Source organism: Pantherophis guttatus, chromosome 2, assembly GCF_059756535.1.
Source record: "Pantherophis guttatus breed Tessera chromosome 2, ASM5975653v1, whole genome shotgun sequence".
NCBI lineage: Eukaryota > Metazoa > Chordata > Lepidosauria > Squamata > Colubridae > Pantherophis > Pantherophis guttatus.
The window spans coordinates 125,200,573-125,223,094 of record NC_142064.1 but is presented as its reverse complement, the minus strand read 5'-3'; the positions used below and the strand labels follow the sequence as shown (position 1 = coordinate 125,223,094).

Genomic DNA, 22,522 nt, shown 5'->3' with positions numbered 1-22,522 from the left:
CAGATAGTCAATAATCAACACATCACGTTTTAATATGATTAAAATTGTATATTGATTCTCTTTGCCTGTAGATACTAAAATAGATTCAAAATAGAATATTCCAAAATAGAATATTACCCAGAGGTGAAATCCAGCAGGTTTTGACAGGTTCTGGAGAACCGGTAGCGGACATTTTGAGCAGTTCAGAGAATCAGCAAATACCACCTCTGGCTGGCCCCAGAGTGGGGTGGGAATGGAGATTTTGCAGTATCCTTCCCCTGCCATGCCCACCAAGCCACACCACACCCACCAAGCCATGCCCACAGAACCAGTAGTAAAAAAATTTGGATTGCACCACTGATATTACCTAATCTCTTTTTAAAGGTTTTTTTTTTAGATTTACTATTAAAAGCAACATTATTCTGAATTTATCTCACTCCATGAGTTATTCCAGACTAAAGAATATTTTGCTGTAATGTATGGGTTAGGTCAGTGATGGCTAACCTTTTTGCCATCATGTGCCAAAAGTGGGGGGGAGCACGGGGGAGTCACACAAGTGCATGCCCACACCCATAATTCTATGCACCCCACCCCCACGCATGTGTGTGCGATCCCCCTGAGCTTCCCCCGCTTTTGGAACTCGATGGCACAGTGGGCCCGGTAGGCCCGTTTTGTGCCCTCCCCAGACTCCAGAACCTTTCTAGGAGACTGGGGAGGGCGAAAACGGGGGCCCTCCGGAGGCTGGAAATGGCCTGTTTGCTGACTTCCAGTGGACCCAGAAGGTCTGAAAATCAGCTGGCCAGTGCGTGCATGTGCGCCAGAGCTGAGCTCGCATGCCCACCAATATGGCTCCACGTGCCACCTGTGGCACGCGTGCCATAGGTTCGCCATCACAGGCTTAGGTTTTATCATTTTTAGACCTTTCATTGATTCATCTAGATATGCTGGGACACTATATAGACATTGAGAGAAACTGTGCATGAAGTTATGTGTATGATATCACCTAAGCGAGCGTTTCTCCATCTTGACAACTTTAAGATGTGTAGACCTCAACTCTCAGAATTCTCAAGCCAGCATGTTGGTTGGGGAATTCTGGGAATTGAGTCCCCGGGTCTTAAAGTTGCCAAGATTGAAAAACACACTGACTGACCTAACCTAAGCAATTAAATTAAAAGTTTCAAAGCGTTGTATCGTAGTTAATGAAACCAACCAACCAACCAACCAAATACAACCCCGCGCAGGTTCAGTGCAACGGGTAACCTGAATTATTACTTGCTTCTCAAGAGTCCCCTACAACACAAGGAAGGCGAGGAGGGGAAATTTCAACCGCTCCCTCGAAAACGGGCGGGATTGAAGAACGGAATAAACGATTTCCTAATCTCATGCATATTTATAACATGGGCCGTGTTCTTTTGCGTTAAAAAGGGTGCAAATGTAAGCCCGGCCCGAGTGAGTGTTGAGTCCCCCTGCTCGCAAGGAGTCGCTGCAAAGCCGCGGCGGCGGAGACAGGACGAAGCTCGGAGGCTGCCGGGTGTGGATCCGCTGCCTTTTAATCTCTCCTGCCGCGGCGGCCGGCTGATTCTTCGGCGATGGCGGTGACGCGGAAGATCGCAATTCGCCTGGCGTATTCGGTGGTCGGGATGATCTCGGGGCTGTCGGCCTTCCTCGCCTGGAACCTGGCGCCGAGACTGCGGCAGCCTTACACCGCCTCCGCCGGCGGACTCTCGGGTGAGCCTCTCCTGATCGGCAGCGGGAAACGCACCTACGGATCTGGTTGACTTGGCCTCCGCGCTCTCCTCTGCTGTTGAGTCCGTCCCTGGCTCCCTCCAAGCCCAGGAGGGAAGCATAGCCGCGCTCCCCCCGCACCCCGTACCGTTTCAACCCTGCCAACCCGCGTGTCTCGTTTCCTAACTCCGGTACACACGATGGGTTTGTTTGCGGGGGGGGGGGGGAGGGAGAAAAAGGCTGTTTTAGAAGGGCGGCGGGGTGGGTTTTACCTACTCCAAAGTAAGTTGTACCGAGTTCGGTAGGGCTTTAAAGGCGAACAGGGTTTGTAGGTGTCATCTTTATTTTTCTCATTTCCCTGCCCCCAAGTGGCTTGCTCTGCATCTCGCTTTTCTGTATACTGTCAGGTGCCCAAGGCGGCCCTGCCAAGAAAAACATAGAAGTGATGGCACCTAATTCAAACAGCCAATCGTACAATCAAAGTTTCTAGTCTGCAAAGCTTAATAAATAACCAGGGACTTGTCCAAGCAGTGATCAGAAATCAGAAACTGCCTCAAAGGCAAGAAAAACAAAAACAAAAAAAAGGGTTATTTAGTTGTTATTTATTAGATGTATATCCCATTTTCCAATCAGGATGCAATATGATGCCCCCTTGTCTATTTCCCTTCACAACAACATTGTGAGATAAATTGGGCTGAGAAAGAATGAGAGGCCCAAAGTCATCCTGCGAGCTTCTGTGGCTGAGGCTGAGTTTTCTGTATGACAGATAGTAGCCTTGATTTACCATCTGTCTCAACAGTTATTTTATTTTATTTTCCTGCCTGTTGCTTTAGGCCTGCTCCAAAATGAAACTCATTGAAAATACAGAGACATTAAAAAGAAATGTGTCTGAAAAGTCAGTTGATTGTTTTGTTTTCAGCTTTTGATGCATTTTGGTTGGGTGGTTGTGATTTGTATCCACACTGTGTTGATCACAATTTTTTTCTCATAATTTTATTTGTGTAGTGGTTAATGATGCACCACTCAGGACCATCATGCTAAGCCATGTCCATCTTGTGTTTTCATTTGTTACATTGGTATCTTGTCTCTTCAAGGAGTTTCAGATGTCATCTGATCTTTTCAGTTCGTCAGATGTTTACAACAGTCCTGTGAAGTAGGATGGCCAGAGAAATAGTGACCCGCAAATCATATGGGTGACTAAGAATTTGAATGGGTCTTTAAAACTTTAATTAACCTCTGATCCTAACATTTTATTTTTTCAATTTATATGGCCACCCACTTCATCTAAGGGACTCTGAGCAGTTCACAACAGGTAAAAACAATCCAATCAAAAACAAGTATGTACAACCAATCCATAATCAATTAAAAAACAGAGAATCATGATCAGAGCAGAATTTATCCTACATCAGCTCAACACAGCCATTTGTAAGAGCTCCTCACCATACCCAGACTCCTAGTCATGGTGGCACAGCCATATCTTCAAGGCCATTCTTAAAGGCAGGAGGGTCGGGCCCAAGCTAAATTTTGGAGGGATGATGTTCTGTAGGGTGGGCAGGCACCACAGCAGAAAAGGCTCTCTTCCTGGTTCCTGCCAGATAATGCTTTTTTATAGATGGGTCCCGTAATTTTCTGATTCTGATGGGCTGGGTGGATGTAACTGAGGATACCTTCTTGCAGTTCATGACACCAATGTTCTCCAACCTTTTAGGCTGGTTGGCACCTTTTGACAGCAAGCAAAAAGCTCGCATGCTTCATTTTTATTTTCTAAGAAAGCTTAGAGGTCCCGAGGCATTCCTGGAATTAAAGGGTGATTCAAGAAACCAGTTTTTGTAAGTTTTCAATTTCTCTTAGTTAAAGTCTCCCCTGAGTTAAGGTCAACTTCTGGTAATTCCAGAAACCCATCTGTGTAATTCTGCGTAAGTAGTTTGTCATTGACTTCATGGATGCATTCTGGGGACTTCTCACCCATGTCTGAACCCGAATATTTCTTGATTCTTTCTCATTTACCAACTAACCAGGTCTTATCCTGCTTTGCTTTTCCTGGACGGCCAAGAGCACCTCAGTGCAGTCTCACTAACTTAGCATATTTTTTAAAAAAAGAGGTAAAAGGTGAGGCAAGGGGCCTGTAGGCCCTAAAAGAGATGTCTGAGGTTCCAGTGGAGGCCCGCTAGTAACCCTGGAGTCAGCATTTTAATGTGCCATCAATGTATCACAGCACCTAGGAGCCAGACTTCCGTGAAGAAGATGGATTTACCAATTTAAATGTGACTCTGCATTTGTATTATGTAATTAGTAGCCTGGTCTGCTAAGGACTTTATTTACATTATTTCTTGCAGTGCATTTATTTATGCCACTTGCTTTACATGCAGCAGAAATTCTCTGCGTATATTTAGAAGAGCAGTGTACGGTAGAAACCAAGCAAACAGCTAAGACAAAGCCACACAGTTAAAACATGCAGCTTCTAAATGAGCTTCTAAACACGCAACTTCCTTCAACGGATTGGTGAATGAAAGAGTCTTTGCCTGGTGCTCAAAAACCAGTGCTTTCGTCCTCATGAGCCTCTCTAGGGAATCTGTATCATAACTGGAATGTCTATGCCACGGAAAAGGCCTTCATGTGCTTTCTGGTTTCCTCCTAATTCTGGTCAAATGCAGTAGGCTTTTCAACAATAACCTTCATTATGTAGGAAAAAGGCAGTAGGCATTCTTAGCAAACTGCCATTGTGTGCAACACCAAAGCCACAAAGAAAAAGGTTTAGGAAACTCTTGGAGTGCCGTGCAAAGTGTTATTTGACTCAGTCCTATTAACTTTAAAGACACTGGGCATTGCAGCCTTCACCTGATGCCCTCCAAGTAGTTTGGATTCCATTGCCACCAGTAACATGGGAAACGCTGATCTTGATGTTGAAATTGATCTGGTTCTCCCTAGCGCACAATTGGCTGAGTATGGCCTTCCAAGCAATAAACTCTTGTGGGTGCTACCCGACTACAGTTTGTCTGATAGATATCGTGCCTTGCCAAAGTGCTTTCTCTATTGCTGTCATTTCTAAGCTTGCAGTGGGAGTGTAGAAAATTTAAGCCAACAGACCTGTTGAGCATTAAGCCACAACAAAACCAAAGCCGTGGGCGTCCTGTTTTGTCAGTTGCATATATTTTCCACCCAGAAATAATAAGTGAGCTCTTCCCATCTTATCCATTTTAAGTCTGCTTGTGTTAGGATGCAAATGGGTCTGTATTTCTTCTGTCAGCCTTACTTTCATCAGCAAGTGGCAATTTGCATCAGGGCAGGACCATGCACGGTGGACATCTGTTTTACTTTCTTTTGTTACTTGGGTAGGAATTGTCTGCCAAGAATTATTAAGGCACCAAGCTAGAAACCAGGAGACCATATATTCCAGTCTCACCTTCACCACAAAGCCAACTGGATGACCTTGAGCCAGTTACCCTCTCTCAACCACTTCTGGAAATCTTGCAAAGAAAACCACAAGGATTTGTACAGACAGGAGTTAAGATTGATCCAAAGGGACAAGGGGGGAAAAAAGAAAATAATTGTCTGGACAACTGTTAGTCCAGGGTTGTCAAACTCAATTTCTTTGAGGGCTGCATCAGGGTTGTGTTTGACCTTGGGGAGATGGAGTGAGCATGGTCAAGGTGGGCATGGCCAGCTCGATGTCACTCGTGTCGGGGGCACTTGTGGTGGCCCGAGTGCTCTGCCAGAGAAAACAGGCTTCCGAGCTCCGTTTTCGGCTGCAATGGCCTCCTGCAACCCTCTGCCAGCGAAAATGGAGCTCGGGAGGGCCACGTGCGATAACTTCCTGCAACCCTCTGCCAGCGAAACCTTCGCTGTTCCCAGGGCAGCCCCACGGGCCAAATCTAAGCACCTCACGGGCCGGATTCGGCCCCCAGGCCTTGAGTTTGACACCCCTGTGTTAGTCCAACAGGCAAGGTGTCCAAAGTCATTCCTGAGGAATTCTTAAACATGGTTTTGGTGACACCGATGCTGAAGGTGATGGAGAATTGATTCAAATCAGAAGTAATAATTAAGAGTTTGGCCTTAGATCGTAGTTCCAAATTGATATCACCTGAGATTAATGGAAGATCTGAGCTCCTTGATGATTTTATCTATAGATGGTGTGTGTGTGGCTTTAATCTGTCAAATGAGAATGACTGGGTTTTATATAAGAAGAAAGCTAAAGATTCACCAAGAGTGTACAATGCTTCTTTGTCCTTGTTCCTAGCCTTTTTGGGAAAGTTATAGAGTCAATTGAGAGGCCTCGTTAAGGAAATTGTGCTGATGGAATTATCTCCCCGAGATCAGAAGGAAATGGGTAGCCACTTTTCCAACTAACAAATTTTATTAGGTTTTCATGAGGTACAGCTCACTTCATCAGAGCATAGGGTGGCTAGACTGATGTAAGATTTCACAAAAGCATATACCTTTATAAAATGTTGGTCTGAATAGAGATTACCAGTTTCTTTTTTAAGGTTGTTTTTTTTTTTTTTTTTTTTTTTGCAACCATAGAGTAATACATCTCTCCTCCTACAATCACCTCCCCCCCCCCCCCATTGATGGCTTAGGTCTGGGGTGTCAAACTCGCATCATCACGCAGCATCACATGACGTATCGGGACTTGCTTCCCCTTCGCTAAACCGGGCATGGGCGTGGCCAGCATGTGACGCATCCAGCCTATGGACCGCAAGTTTGACAGCCCTGGCTTAGGTGATTTGAAGAAACACACTTGCAATGTAAATTCATTCACTCCTTTATCTTGAATCAGACCACTGATCTGACTCTTCACATATTTTATGTATTGAATTTGTATCCAGCAAAAAAAAAAAAAAAAAAAATGCAGAAAAACATGGTCATGTGATTCGGGTGTGCTGCAAACAGCTATAAATGCTAGCCAGTTGCCAAGCATCCCAAATGCAATAATGTGACTTTGGGGTGTGTATGTGGCCATTGGAACTCCAGAATTAGGGTGTAAATAGCTCTGCAGATGTCTGTGGCAACTTCAAATGATCACTAGGTGATGACTACCTGTACTTCAGAGGAGTCATGTGAATATTTGGTAATCGCATTGCAGCTTTACTCAATAGTGTTGTAACATAGCCTGAGAAAAGCTTGAAGAAATAATGGGGAAGAGAGAATGACAGGTGTATTATGTTCTTTAAGGACATTGCTAAGATTTTTTTCTATATGAAAAGGCAAGCACAGGGAGATTCCTAGTGAGTTGATTGACTTAAGTATGTCTGATTTACTAAAACCATGCTTCCAAGACAGGTGGAACACAAGGATTCCCAAAAGGTGATTCGTTGAGGCTTTATGCTGGGGTAAGAGAGATTCAGGATTGGAGCCGTAAGAAGATGGTTTGTGTTGGGCTTTCTAATTTGATAGTTACATCTGCATATATCCTGAGTTGCTGTGGGGAATTCTTTAAAAGCTAAACCTGGGGAGACAGACAATAATTTGATTTTTTTCTTTATTTTTTTGAAGCTATTAGTCCTTAGGATCCAATAACACATTTTCTGCAACCAATGTCTTTGCAAATGTTTAGCAAAAAAATCTTTGCCATCTTAAGTGTCCAAGACTCGTTAAACAAAATTGTATTAATTTAAACCTGGCATATTTACATACCGTATGCAAAATGTATTTTCTTTCACTGAGCTGTAATATTTTTTGTCTATATGTGTGTGTTTATTTTTTTCTATCTAGTTGCATGTATTTAACCCAAATGATATCTAAGTGCCACGAATTTCATTTTGCATTGTTGCAGCAGGGATAATAAACATACACACACACACTTCAAGCTGAGGGTCAAGATATTTCCTCCAAACGAGTCCGAACAGTTTTTCTTACTTTTAAAAATATTTATTTAATTGAACCGTAGTTAATTAAATTAGCTGAGCAGTTGAGCAATGTGATTCAATAAAATCTTATTTTTTTTTTCAAATCATGAGTTTGACTAGATTGATTTTCTAAATAACTGACAAGTTGTTTGATAAAACAGTCTGAATTTAGATTTTTTTTTTTTTTTTGGTGATAGTGGCGAATATCTGTAGCTTGGATGTAGGATGAGGGTGGAAGTTTGTTCTCCAAACTTGTGGGTCAGGTTAGAATTTTTTTTTTTTTTTTGGTCGCATCCAAAGTCCCTTGAAATAGGTGTGTGTAAAATTGTAGGATTATTATAACTGATAAAAATCAGTATTTAGGAGATGTTTTAGTCATGCACAGTGCTTTTAAGGGGTATAGGTGAGGGCAGTCCTGGAGCATGAAGTAGTATTACTGTGTTTTATCAAATGCAAATATCCAGATTTGTTCAGAAATATAATACAAACTTGGAACATTTTCCTCATAAATCAGATTTCCTCCTAATGAGGAAAATTAATTCCCCAAAAGGCTGAGATATAGATGATGTCTCAATTCTGCAGGGTTCCAGTCCCCATTCCTCCAACGCTTTTTAAAATCAGTTAATTGGGCAAGACATAAGGCTGTTTTACCCAATAGACTGAATTACTTGGCTGACAGAAAGAAACCTGTTAAAAGGGGTGGTGGTGGGGGAAGCCATTTCTCTCACATTGTTACAGTATCTTATATTATATTCCCTATCTGCATTTTTTATTTTTAAATTAAACAATGCTGCAAACTAAGGAAGGCATCAGGTTCAAGCATTAACTTCTCCCCTCCCGAGAATATGGAATATTTGTTTATTGTTTATTTAAATTGAATATCCCAACTCCAATGGAATATTGGTTTCCAGACTGTTGCAGGCCACAAACATTATCAGTTAAAAATCTGCTTCCTTCCCGGATGTCAGGAAAACTGTTAAAAAGAGACTCACAAGATTCATATTAATGTATGAGGATGTGATTTGCAAAGCAGCTTTTTAAAATACGTATTTGGAAAGTTGGCCTGGTATTTCAGACCAGCTGATCGAGCTGTGTTCAGGATGTGCTCTGTGTGAAGAAAGGCTTTCTTGAGAAGAAGAGTTTGCAGATGGCTTAGCTAACCTTTCCTGAGAAAGCTGATTGTCAGCTTTGTTAGGGCTGTACTTGTTAACCTGACTTGACTTCTTCCGGAAAGGAGGTACCATTTTTCCCCCACCCTGAAGATCCTTACTGCAAAGAATCATAAGAGGTGTGGATGAACAGTAGTGGTTGCACACTGGTCCAATACGTCAGTGTGTATGGATGGACACTGGGGGTTCTCTGAGCCTTTGTGATGTTCTTTTGCTCTAATTATGGGCAAATTTAATACTTATTAGTGTAGGAACATATCTGGGATTCCACCAAATGAATTTTTTGGAAATTGTGGAATTGAGTGCATGTTGTTTCCTGGATATGCTGCTCTTTTGAACAAGTCACCTTGAGTGATTTTCATCAGTCAGATGTTGCCTCACATCTGGAATACAAGCTAGGACTTTAGCAAGAGGGTTGTGTTGGGCCAAAAGAATGACTGCATTCAGGGCTGGGGAAGACAACAACAAGCTGCAAACGGTACCTCCCTTAAACGTCCTGCTGGACAATTGCTGATGTCACTTCTCCCACACCCATGGGAGGGGGAGGGGAAACAGATCAACCCAATTGTTTTTCTGGAGCAGTCTGGCATGAACAAGCCAAGAGTTTGCTTGCATTGGATGTCTACCAAAGAGGTCATGCCTGAATATTTGGCCTTTTTACAAGGGCTTTTATGCTTAGGGGAGATGATCCTTCAGAGCCATGGATCTTCTGCAGCTTGGAGAGAAGGAATTCCAGGCCCAGATCATGATTGTCCTCTGCTTTTGCCTAGACTCTCATACAGGGGTGACACTCGGCATTCGTCAGCCACATGCTCTCCAGATATGCCTGGACCAGTTTGTCTGGAAATTTGGGATGTTGTAGTGTGGAATTGTGGTTAAAGTATTGGATCAGCAGTAGGGGAACCCAAGTTTCGGTTGTCCCTCAGCCATAGACACTCATTTTGTGACTTTGGGCCCTCTGTCTCAGCCCAGCGTACTTTGCACTGTTGTTGTAGGGGGAAAATTAAAGGGAATTCTACCTTGAGTTCCCACAAAGTTAGTATTCATATCTTTGGTATCTACTCTGGTCTTCCTGGAAGGGCTAACACCTGGGGGGCATCCCTTTCCAGAGGGCAGGTGCTAATACTGAAAAGACCTGTTTTTGGGATCCTAAAAGGAGTGTGCCAATCTTGCAGGATCAAATTTTCTGGGTAGGTATTGTTGGAAGAAATGTCCATCTGGGTTAAGTTCCAAGTTGGGAGAAAGACACTGGAAATATGGAGGCTGTTTGGAAAGATGGTTTAATGGTGGACAGGACCATATGGTTTGAGGTCTTGGTCAAAATGAGCACATGGGTGAGAGAGATATAGATTTATACCCTCTCTTGGGCCCTGCCTTGGAGCTTCCTGTTCCTGTGTAAGAAATGTATTCTGATTGGTTGTCAGACTCCCATGGTGCCATGCAGGGGTAACTTTGTAGGTTGTCTTGAGTCCCAGGTTTGGGTGGATCTTGCTGGGTGATGATGTAATGAAGGGGCTTTGGGCAATTCCTATTATGGCTTAATGGCTTTGTTCTGGTTTGGATCTTGAGTGAGGGCTAATCCTATCATGTCCTGAGAGCCATGTCTTTTGTTTTGTAGATAAACTGACCCTGTCTTTAGATAGATTGTCACCAAAATATCTGCTGTTGGGGTGGGGGTGGGGGGCAGGGAGCTGAGGCTCTGAGTTTATGTCTTTTAAAAACATGTTTCTCCTTTAGGGAAAATATAATATTCTGCCTTTTTAATATTTCCTAGAATATTTCATTTTCCTAGGTGCTGAAGTTCCTACAGCTTCTGACAAGCAGAGCCATTGGTGGAAGCCAGATTCACTTAACAATTGCAGTGATTCTCTTAACAACAATGACAAAACAGTTGTAAAATTGGTTGCAATTCACTTAAGGCACTTAACAGTGCCTTGATTAGCAACAAAAAATTCTGGTCCAAATGTGGTTTAAGCTGAGGACTATCTATATTCATATTACTTAGTTTTGACGAGCACCTGGGTTAAGCAAATGGGATACTTTAACTGACCCCATGAGATACTTGACTTTTGGTGAAAGTCAAAATCTTTGCTCTTATACAGGTATCCTCAACTTTCAACCACAATTGAGCCCCAAATTTCCATTACTAAAGAAGACAGTTGTTAAGTGGGGTTTGCTCCATTTTACAGCCTTTTTTGCCACAGTTGTTGAGTGAATCCTTACAGTAAATTAATAACACAGCTGTTAGATGAATCCGGCTTCCTCATTGACTTTGCTGGTCAGTGGGTCACAAAAGGTGATCACTTGACCCCAGGACACTGCAACTGTCATAAATATAAACAAAATGGCCATGTATTCAAATTTTGATCACATGATCATGGGGATTCTGCAGCACTCGTAAAATAGTCATAAGTCAATTTTTCCAATGCCCTTGTAACTTTGGTCACCAAATGAATGGTTGTAAGTTGAGGTCTAGCTGCATTTTAGTTTGTTTTGGTTTCTAGAACTGATAAATAATAATTTATAAAGGTAAAGGTTCCCCTTGCACATATGTGCTAGTCGTTCCTGACTCTAGGGGGCGGTGCTCATCTCTGTTTCAAAGCCAGAGAGCCAGTGCTGTCTGAAGACGTCTCCGTGGTCATGTGGCCGGCATGACTAAACGCCAAAGGCGCATGGAACGCTGTTACCTTCCCACCAAAGGTGGACCCTATTTTTTCTACTTTCTACTTTTTTCTGCTACTGCTTTCGAACTGCTAGGTTGGCAGAAGCTGGGACAAGTAACGGGAGCTCATCCCGTTACGCAGCACTAGGGATTCGAACCATTGAACTGCCAACTTTTTGATTGACAAGCTCAGCGTCTTAGCCACTGAGCCATCGTGTTCCTTAATAAATTATAAGTGCATGAATAAAATGCAACATTAGCTAAGAAACTAAGTCTCTTTATAACATCTCATTAACTGTTTTCATGTAACTATTCCAAGAGGATGCATACATATTTAATTGATAGCTCTTCATACTAAAAATTATCCTGATTGCAACTTGATGTGCCTCTAGAAAGCTTTCTTTTTTTGTCTTTTTTACTTTTTTTTTCTGAACTAAGCAGCTCAAAGGAGCTATGTGGTAATAGATTATCAAATTTTAATGCTAATTAATAATTCAATAAAGTATTTTCCTAGTAATAAATATACTATAAAATAAAATATACTTGGAGGTAGCTATATTGTAGATTGCACCGACTACATTTTAAAAAACAAACAAAAACAAGGTTTTATGCTTACTTGACCAGAGGTGCAAATGTAGAAATTGTTACTGGGGTTTTGGGAAGTTCTTGATTTGTTGAACATTTTTGCCAAGTCATTCCTTTCCAAAAGAAGTATTTTGCTGAGTCACAGAGGCGTTTTTCAGTGCAATGTCAGGAGTCTCTGGAGTCCCTCATCACAAGGCAGTTTGGCTTCCTTAAAAACTGACTCAATTTTTGAACACGTGAGGAAAAAAACTGAATCTGACACTTTCATGCTCAGAAAAACAGGGAAGGAATGAAAATGTGACTTGGCATATTTAATTGCTTATGTCGACCAGAAGTTTGTTTGTCTTTATGTCAACTTCTAAAAAAAGAGGAAGTTTCCTCCTTGGGTGAACTTTGAAAAACACGTTGTGGTTTACTGTTTCCTCCTAAAGAAACTCACAGAAGCCCGTTACATTGTATGTTGGTTTTTTAGTGCATATTCATCTTAAAGAATTTTCTAGACTAGCTCCCCTACTTTCTAGAATTAGCTATAACCATTAGTCTCATTCTTGCAGTCAACCTGTGAGTCCTTCTGTTCCAGTTTTGCTGGTGGGCTTTCTTCTCCCAACCTGTGCTCTTCAGACATATGGATATGGCCTATGATTTTTTTAATTATTATTTGTCAAACATGTACAAGATAACAGGTATAAGTATAAACATGGACATGAACATAGGAAATGAGTACACATAAATGGGGACAATAGGACAGGGGCAGTAGGCACGCTGGTGCGCTTATGCACACCCCCTTTACGGACCTCTTAGGAATGGGGTGAGGTCCATAGTAGACAGTTTAAGGTTGAAGCTGTGTGGGTTTGAGGATGTAACAACGGAGTCAGGTAGAGCATTCCAGATGTTGACCACTCTGTTGCTGAAGTTGTATTTTCTGCAATTGAGTTTGGAGCGGTTTACCTTGAATTTGTATTTATTGTTTGCCCGGGTGTTATTGAGGTTGAAGCTGAAGTAGTTGTTGACAGGTAAGAAGTAGTACACAATTTTGTGTACTATGCTTAGGTCAGACCGTAGGCGGAGTAGTTCCAGGTTGTCCAGGCCCAAAATTTCGAGCCTAGTGGCATAAGGGATTCTATTGTGAGCAGAGGAGTGGAGTACTCTTCTCATGAAATACCTCTGGACCCGCTCAATTGTATTAATGTCCAATATACAGTGTGGATTCCAGGCAGACAAGCTGTATTTGAGAATTGATCTGCAAAGGTTTTGTATGCCCTAGTTAGCAGTACAATGTTACCAGAGAAGAAGCTTCGCAAAATTAGGTTAACAACTCTTAATGCCTTTCTGGCAAATTCTCAGAATTGTCAGCGATATCTGAAGAGCTTTTAGTTAGGAAAAATAGAAAGCTGAAAAGAACGGGGATTTCCAAGAGTCATGCATATTATGGGAGTTCACTGGGATTCCCCTCCATCAGAGAGAATACACCTTTTCTCCCGTATCAATAAGAAACATACAAGCTGCGTTAACAATAAACTGTGGGTTGTTGTTTTTTTAATGAGGAGGAAGCTCCTATTGGTACCCAATAGTCAACTTTTTCCTACTTAAGATAGTAGTTACATTTAAAACCCTCCATATTTTTTCTATAATTCACGGGTTGAAAAAAAAGATATCTTTCGGATTTTTTTTGTAGCAATTGTGTTCATTATTAACTCTTGCTTATGATTCATATTCTCTATCCTGGCCATTTCTGTTAATTATTGACCATTGATTTGATTTAAAGATTTTGAAATCTTCAAATGAGATGTAGTGCTTTAATATGCTGTACAGGTAGTCCTCTATTTACATCCACAGGTGAGCCCAAAATTTCTGTTGCTAGGTGAGACAGTTGTTAAGGGATTTTTGCCCCATTTTACGACCTTTCTTGCCAGAGTTGTTAAATGAATCACTGCAGTTAAGTTAGTAACACGGTTGCTAAGCAAACCCAGCTTCACCATTGACTTTGCTTGTCAGAAGGCCGCAAAAGGAGATTGCATGAGCTCAGGACACTGCAACCGTCATAAATATGAACCAGTTGCCAAGCATCCAAATGTTGATCATGTGAATATGGGGATGTTGCAATGGTCGTATATATGAAAAACGTCATTGGTCACTTTTTTTCAGTGACGTTGTAACTTCAAACAGTCACTAAATGAACTGTTGTAAATTGAGGACTACCTGTAATAATCTAATATTACTTTCTCTTTTTGGTTCAGTTTGATATGACTTGCCAATCTTCTTTTTCTTTTCTTTTTCCAGTTCTTTTTCTCTTGATTGTGAGTTTTAAATATATACTAAAATTAAAAGAAGGTGGCCCCTAATGCATTTGCCAACAATTGCTGCTAATGGAGCTGTGGGTTGTGTTGCAGAACCTCCAGGACGCAACCTATCAGTCCTTCTTGCAGGTTCTCCCTCGGCTCATCTGCATATCTGGAGTGAAATGTTTACATATGTTCACTATAGATAGATATATGTACATAAACACTCGCTTAAAGATTTGCAAATAGACTTGCACTATGTGGGTGTAACACTAAGCTCTCTGCTTGTTAGTTTTATTTCTGTGCTCTTTCAGAGATCTTGATGCATTCCCACTAGGGCAGACCTATAACAGCTGCTGCTGATTTCTTAAAGGGGTGGTAAAAGTAAAAAAAAAAGCCCCCCCACCCCCCCACCCCCAGTTGAGCTCATCTCTGGTGACAGATAGAGGCAACTTTTCCCCTACCACCTCCACACGTTCAGGAGTTAGCTTCATATGTACAAAAGAACCCTGGTGATTCCTTAGAATAACACAGTTGGAAGGGATGTCGGAGTCTAACCCCCTGCTTAGGCAGAAAACTCTACACCACTTCCCAAACATGGTTTTTCCAGACCTTAGAGTTTGCTTTTCCTCTTAAAGATGCTGCCAGCCAGGCTCTCAGTGGTTCCCAGTGCCTGTGGTATCAGTCCTTGGGGTGCATAGTAATAGCAATAGCACGTAGACTTATATGCCGCTTCACAATGCTTTACAGCCCTCTCTAAACAGTTTACAGAGTCAACCTATTGCCCCCAACAATCTGGGTCCTCATTTTACCCACCTCGGAAGGATGGAAGACTGAGTCAACCTTGAGCCTGGTGAGATTTGAACTGCCAAATTGCAGGCAGCAGAAGTAGCCTGCAGTACTGCACTCTAACCACTGCGCCACCGTGGCTCACCATAAATGCATGAGTGCCACCGCATGCCTGTCTAAGCGGCATTCTCTTGGCATCTGGCTTCCGGTGTGATCCAGCCCTGCTCTTCTTACGAGCATACCGGCTTCCCCTTGCTTTGGAGGTCTCGGTGCATCTCATTTTGCAAAGTATCCTCCGTTTGCATGTGGCTTCTGCATTCTGATTTGCAGCTCTCCATCTCTAAAGCATAGGCATTCTTTCTTGGACTTTTTGTTCTTCCAGATTAAAAAAAAAAAGAAAGATAAGTCAAGGTCAGTTTGTGATGACTTTATACATTCAAGCAGTTTTCTTGGCAGCAGAATAAAATGGAAGTATCTCGCCATTGCGTTTTTCCAGAGTCCCCCCACCCCAACTTCTGAGTTCTATCTTTGGAATTCTCTATTAATTCTCCCATCCAAATGCTAACCAGATCTGGTCCTGCTTAGTTTGTTCATCACCATAAAGTTAACCAACATTGTTGCCATCTGTGGAGACCCTCTTGAGGACCCCCCCAAAAAAGTGTTGTATATACTCTCTAACTCTCCCCTGCTGCTTATTTCAGCCGCTGCCTGTTGTTTATAGCAAACTTTTTTTTACCACCAGAAGGCAAGTCTGGTTTGTTTGGGTCACTGAACTCTGAAACTATATTTACCCAAAGTTAAACAACAGCTATACTGTGGTTAAGAGGATGTTCTGGCCTCCCAGCACAGACATTTCCAGATATATCGATCTCTGCTCTTTTTACTCAGCAGGAATGGCCAATAACTAGTTTGAATGGAAGGGGGTGGGACTTAGCATATTCGAAAGATGCTAAATCTTCTCCAGTTTGAGTCAGTTGCTGAAGTTGGCAACCAAGGCAGCTGTCCCATAATCCTGGAAAAAGACACAGGTGCTTTAAAGAGCCGCAGAGCCTCACTCCCACCCCCAGCATACATACACTCTTTGGCACTTATTTGGTATTGAAAATGAAGCACTGCACAGCTCTGATGTCTGAGTTTTGCTAAATCACAGTAGTGGCCAAAATTGTAGAAACCTTTTGGGAAAAGTGGATCTTCTAAAACCAGCTAATTACACCACTTTTTTGGGGGAGGGGGGAGTAGTACCATACAATTAAATATCAATGGAAAGATAATTTAATCAAGAATGTAATGCAATAACTTTTATGAAGGATTTGCTATTAGCACAGCAGTTACAGTATAAAGAAGAAAAGTGAAACACATAGAAAAAATGAGATATACAAAAATTATCACCATGTAGTTAATACTTAGTTGGGTAACCTTTAGCATGAATTATGGCCTTACAACGTCTTCCCATGGAATGAACCAAGTCTTTTAGTTCTGCAGCTGTTATAATGTGAAACCAAGATTGAATGATTGCTTCTATTAACTAGGTTTTATCGCTGGGTCGCTTCTGACTAACAAGTTTCTTTAGTCGGCTCCATAGATTTTCAATTGGGTTAAGGTCTGGGCTATTCCCAGGCTATTTACTTACTGACTGACTGACTGACTGACTGATTGATTGATTGATTCAAACTTCTATACCGCCCTTCTCCTTTCGGACTCAGGGCGGTGAACAGCCAAGATAAAAAACATTTATACATAAAGTTAAAAATAGATTTAAAATAATTAAATAAATTTGGCCCGTAGTTTAAAACTTATCAATTTAAAAATCCGTATCAAATTTTAAAACCAACCATAAAATCAGGACAGACCGGCTAACTGAAAAAAATAAGTTTTTAGGGCCCGACTAAAAGTCCGGAGGTCGGAGATCACTCGTATCTCTGGGGGTAGATTGTTCCAAAGGGTAGGTGCCACCACAGAGAAGGCTCTCCTCCTGGGGGTCGCCAGCCGACATTGTCTGGCCGACGGCACCCTGAGGAGGCCCTCTCTGTGGGAGCGAACTGGAGTTTCATTATCTTGAAACTCCCCCCCAAAAAAAGTGTTTTTAGCATCAAACCTCAAAAAAACATTTTTCCCAAAAGATTCTCGCAATTTTGGCCCCTACTATATACAGGGCTGCTCCCCCATAGACCCAAAAGTCCCCAGAACATAGAAAATGGGCCTGATTATAGTGCTAAAAAGTTATCTAGCCTACTTTTCTTCCTGCTGTGCTGACTTTTTTTGTAAGGGAAGAGTATATTGGATGGGAGATTGTTTCCTTAAAGAAGGACTTGTTTTCATTTTGAAGTGGCACATGGCAAAACATTTGAAGATGCTGAAAACCTGGAGCAAAGGTGCAAGAGAGAGCAGATGACCCTAAAAAGCTTTGGATGATGTTCCCAGGGCACTTCCAAAAACCATCACCCACATACAGTTTGGGATGTGACAGAATTGTAACATTCTTTAAATGCACTGGGACTTATTTATTGGTTTGTTTATTATGATTTTATGATCACTTTGATTTAAAAAAACACACACCTAAATTGAAGTGACTTACAAAAACTAAACTCACAATAGAGTTTATCTGCAACAAAAATATCAATACACCCACATATTCAAAAATGTCATAACAATAATAAAACATGAACTACATCTCCTCTCTCTCTCTCACATACACACACACACACATACACTTTACATTTACTCAATACTTGGAAAGATTCTGGAAAAGATACTGCCATTGTGGGGCAGGGACTTTCACGTTCTCCCAACACATCTTAGGTGGGCAGGTTTTCTATGAAGTAGGCAATTTTGAAGATTCTCAGGTTGTAACCCGTGTTGGGGTTCTCAGGTTGTAACCCATGGAATTGTATTAAATTATTCTGAATTGAAATCAATCAAACAAACACAGTGTTTCTCTTGTCCCTTTTTTGGGATGCCGCTTAAGGGTCAGAAGCAGGGGTGCTATTCAGCAGGTTCCGACAGGTTCTGGAGAACCGGTAGTGGAAATTTTGAGCAGTTCGGAGAACCAGCAAATACCACCTCTGGCTGGCCCCAGAGTGGGCTGGGAATGGAGATTTTGCAATATCCTTCCCCCAGGAGTAGGGAGGGAATGGGGATTTTGCAATATCCTTCCCCTCCCACGCCCACCAAGCCACGCCCACCAAGCCATACACACCATGCCCACCAAGCCACACCCACAGAACGGTAGTAAAAAAAATTGAATTCCACCACTGGTCAGAAGCCACCCTGACCTGAAGGAAACTGCAGAAACTTGCTGGTTAAAGCTGCTGATCCACTTTGGAGTTTACATGCTCACTTTTTAATGATTCTCCTTCTCTCTTGTTTCATATAGGTGTCTTGGCACTCTGGGCCCTAATCACACATGTGATGTATATGCAGGACTATTGGAGGACTTGGTTGAAAGGCCTGAGGTTCTTCATGGGTGTTGGCATTTTCTTTGGCATACTCTCCCTGGTGGGATTCTGTACATTCCTGGCCCTGGCCATCATGAAGAAGCAATGTAAGTCCATAATTTGCTTCTCTTTGGAAGTCTAACGCTAGCAGTTCTATGCTGCCAAAAAAAAAAAAAAGGAGGGAGAACCAGTTTAGTGACAGCCATGAAATCTACTCCTGTTCCCCCTCATCCTCATTTAGAGAATCCATCAGAAAAATTCACCACATTCTGTCTGTAAAGAATGGGACCCTCCGGACAATATTGGACTCCATAAATCCCAGTTGATATGATCAATGTTCAAAGATTATCAGAATTGTAATTCAGAAGCCTCTGACTCCCTACTCCTGAGTTAGAAACCTGTACCTCAGTATGGAAGGATCATTTGCTAAAATAGGTGTAGGTGCAAAAGCTTATACAGTATATGAGCTGGAATCCCAATCCTACAGCTTTTCAATTGCTTGCTCGAGCCATTGTGTACTTGTAGATCCACTTTCTCAAGTTCAAGGCTGGATCCACCACTCCTACTTTAATTCTACTTGGTTCTACAATAATGCTTGAATACCATATGCCTCCCTTGAAAGGGGAGTCCAGGGGTGGTAGATCGGTAGATCCTCAAAATGGCTTGGAGATTGGTTATTGCTTATTACTGTCTTATCGCTCTCATGTTGGAAGCCCAAGGTGCTTTTGGGTAGAAAGGATTAGCTGGTGACATCATTGTTGCCCAGAGAATGTCCTTTCAGGTCCCTGTTAAGTTGCCCATCAAAGTGGTACCTATTTATCTACTCACGGTCACCCCCTTTCAAACTGCTGGGTTGACAGAAGCTGGAGCGAGTGATGAGAGCTTGTCCCATCACATGGCAGCAGCCAGGTCTCGAACGCAAGCCTGCTGATTGTCAGCCTCACATCCTAGCCACATGAACCACTACTCTCCTTACTGTCTTATAACTCTGTAAGATTTGCCAAAAACAACCTTGTAAATTTATTGGATCACTTTAAGCCACCCTTCTCTAATCTGGGGACTTTCACATGTGTACAGGCTAGGTAAAAATTCTAGATGTTGTTGAGTGATGGTTCTCATTGTTCAACAACAGTGGAAGATTGAATACTCTGGGTGGATATTGGAAGTAATGAACCTGGTTAACAAGGTAATCAACACTGGAGCTGCACTGCTTTTTCCTCTTAGTAAGATGCTACAATTTGCTTGTTCTTCCCAGCTTTTACGGATCCACAGAGCTACTATCTGTCCTGCATCTGGAGCATCCTTTCCATCAAATGGGCTTTTCTCCTCGGCTTATACTCTCATCGGTACAAGAAGGAGTTTGCAGACATCAGCATTCTGAGTGACTTCTGAGATCCTGGATGTCCGTTCCATCAAAGAAAGACCTTGGAGGGTCAAGGAAGGCTGTTGTTCATCTGATTGACAGTTGGAGGCAAGGGGTTGGCCAGAAGGCGGCTGAAAGAAACAGACAGCAGGTGCCTGACCTGCTTCTGCATTTTCTTTGCTTCCTAATTGCTTTTGTCCAGTCATTCGCCCTTTTGACTAGTTCTGTTTGTCCGTGTGCGCTCATCATTCACGAAGACTTTGTTGTTTGAATGGATGATTCAAGATGTCTAGCAGAGTTTTTGTCCCAAGTCTCTAATGTCTATGACCTATGGCATTTTTCATAGGGGTTATTTTTTTTCCCTTTAATGAGAAGTAACTTCCCCTTTTGGGGCGGGGGCAGGGGCAAAGTCTATGGTCCGGTCCTATAAAGCAAGGATTGATTTGTACTCCTTTCATACAGATGTATTTTTATAGCTCAAGGTGTGAATCCATTTTAAAACAACTTTTTTAAAGCAAGCTTTCCTCCCTTCCCTGGTGCTTTGGTGAGGAGGCTTGCGTATGTGCTGCTAGTGTTAGTGATCACAGTTTAGGGACAAGGAATGTATGTTGTGAACAAAACTCTGCACCTCTTTTTTTTTTCTTCCTCTTGCCAGTCTTAAATGGTTACGATGGATGCTTCTTTAATTTGAGTTAGGCAACGCTAAATATTGTTGCAAAGGCATCTACAGTTTTGAAGAGTGACCATGTGGGTTAAGAAGGAAAATAACATTCCTATCCAAACATTTCCCCTTCCCCTGTAGCTATCTGGTCAACATAGGCAGGGACCTGGAGACTTCCAGATGTTGTTAGTTACAGCTGCCAACAGCTTCATGGTGGTGAATACCATGATCTGGGCTTCAAAAGTATCTGGAAGGCCTGAGTTCCTTCTCCATAATGCCATTATCTATACAACACTTTGCATATTTTTGCATATATATTTTTTTTTTAGTCTAAAACTGATATTTTATAAAATGAGCAACTGAAATGTTTTAGGAATGGGGAAGCCAATTCATTCTTTGGAGTCAACGGCGTTGTCTAATTCTTGAAGACTGGGACAAAAATAGATAATTGCCACAATTATCTTATTCTCTGATTTTTACTTCTGGTTGAATAGGAATTCAGGGTTCAATAAGTTGGACTGTTGGCCCAATGGGATGGTCATCCCTTCAGCGGACTCACTTTTTGCGGCATATCCGGCATAAACTAATTCACAAAAAGACATTTTTGTTTTAACCGAATGCTTCACTGAGTTAGCTCAAGCTTGTGTGAGATAGAGTTGAAGAAGTGGGGTGGGTGCAACGTGTGAGAAGAAATGGTGACTTGGGAATTTCTCTGCCTCACCTGGACACATTTTTGCCATTGTAATCTCACTTAAAATGTTTCAGTAGTTGTACGGTGGATGTGTTTGAATGGGGGATGTGTTGCACTGTTCCTCCTTCACCTATTTTCTCCCCTTTTTGCTTACAGCAGGATGTGCAATCCTCCTTGAAGTTTCTGTCTTTCGGCCCTACTCTAAAAGCCCTTGGCGTTTCCTTGAGGCTAACACTTGTCCTCCATCCAAAGGATAGATTATTGAAATTTGAAGTAACTTTAATTTGAACGCAGAATTATAGAGGATGACCTGTCTTTTAAACTTCTGTATCTTTACCCGTTAAATGTGCAGAGCAATAATTCTCAACCTTGGCAGCTTGAAGATGTGAAGACTTCAACTCCTAGAATTCTCCAGTCAGCATGTTGACTGGGGAATTCTGAGACTTTTGAAGTTCACAGATGTTGAAGCTGCCAAGGATGAGAAACACTGGCATAGACTTTTATGTAGGATGATCTCTAATCAGGCAGCTGTGGCAAACCCAATTGTTCCTAATATGTCAGGAAGCACTGGGATGCAAATCAAGTGGCTCATGGTTCCCTCTGGGTTAATTAATGGGCTATAAGGCAGATATAGAGATGTTTCAAGTTTATTGACAAACTCCTCAGGCTTCAAATGCCATTCTGTTTGTCAAACACGCCACATGGTATTTTCATCTGGCTTAGTGATCTGCACTGCAGGGATCAGGTTTCTCGGGGCTTTTTTTTCCAATGGCACAAAAGGGATTTGATAAATTCAAGGACACCAAATCTTCATGGGCAATTTAAGAGTATTGGAACAGATCTATTTGGCTCAAAATTTCCTCCATAGAACAAAGATACTAATATAGTAAAAGATCATTTACTAGGGAGGTTATGGTGAAGAAAAAGGGAGCCAGCCTGTTGCCAGGCAGTGGAGAAGATGGGCCTTTGTGTCCATGCTTTCCTTTTATGTACGCAGAGGACCCAATGGTGATGCAAACCTTCATCCACTCATTTTAATCTCACTGTTTCATGATTGCTGGACCTCAAATGATAGATTATGTTTTGTGTTTTGCTTTCTTCTCTCCATGTGCAATAGGTATGTGACAGGAAAATGGCTCACCCAGGTGAAGGATGTTCGCATGCCGTTTTTCTTATTAATAAAATAAAATGGGAAAAAAAACCACATTTAAAAGTCTCTTTCTATTTGCAAAGGAAAGTCAAGAGCACGTAGGTGAATCTCTTAAGTACAAGGCAGATGCTGAAAGTATCCAGATATGATGGAGAAAAGTGTTGAGTAAACTGGTATAGATAGGCCTCA

General features: G+C 42.0%; 1 protein-coding gene and 1 long non-coding RNA gene across 2 annotated transcripts in view; one reads left to right on the top strand and one right to left on the bottom strand.

The window, feature by feature from the left end:
- The first annotated feature begins 222 nt into the window (after positions 1-222).
- SLC48A1 (solute carrier family 48 member 1) lies at positions 223-22,389 on the top strand. The gene is made up of 3 exons (XM_034419315.3): positions 223-1,707; positions 18,408-18,575; positions 19,724-22,389. The coding sequence occupies exons 1-3, from the start codon at positions 1,569-1,571 to the stop codon at positions 19,858-19,860; spliced, it is 444 nt and encodes a 147-aa protein (XP_034275206.1). The 5' UTR covers positions 223-1,568; the 3' UTR covers positions 19,861-22,389.
- LOC148115311 (uncharacterized) overlaps positions 12,600-22,522 on the bottom strand; it is a 31,017-nt gene continuing 21,094 nt past the window's right edge. Inside the window, exon 2 of the long non-coding RNA XR_015732378.1 lies at positions 12,600-15,409. This is a non-coding gene — a long non-coding RNA (uncharacterized LOC148115311). The remainder of the gene's footprint in view (positions 15,410-22,522) is intronic.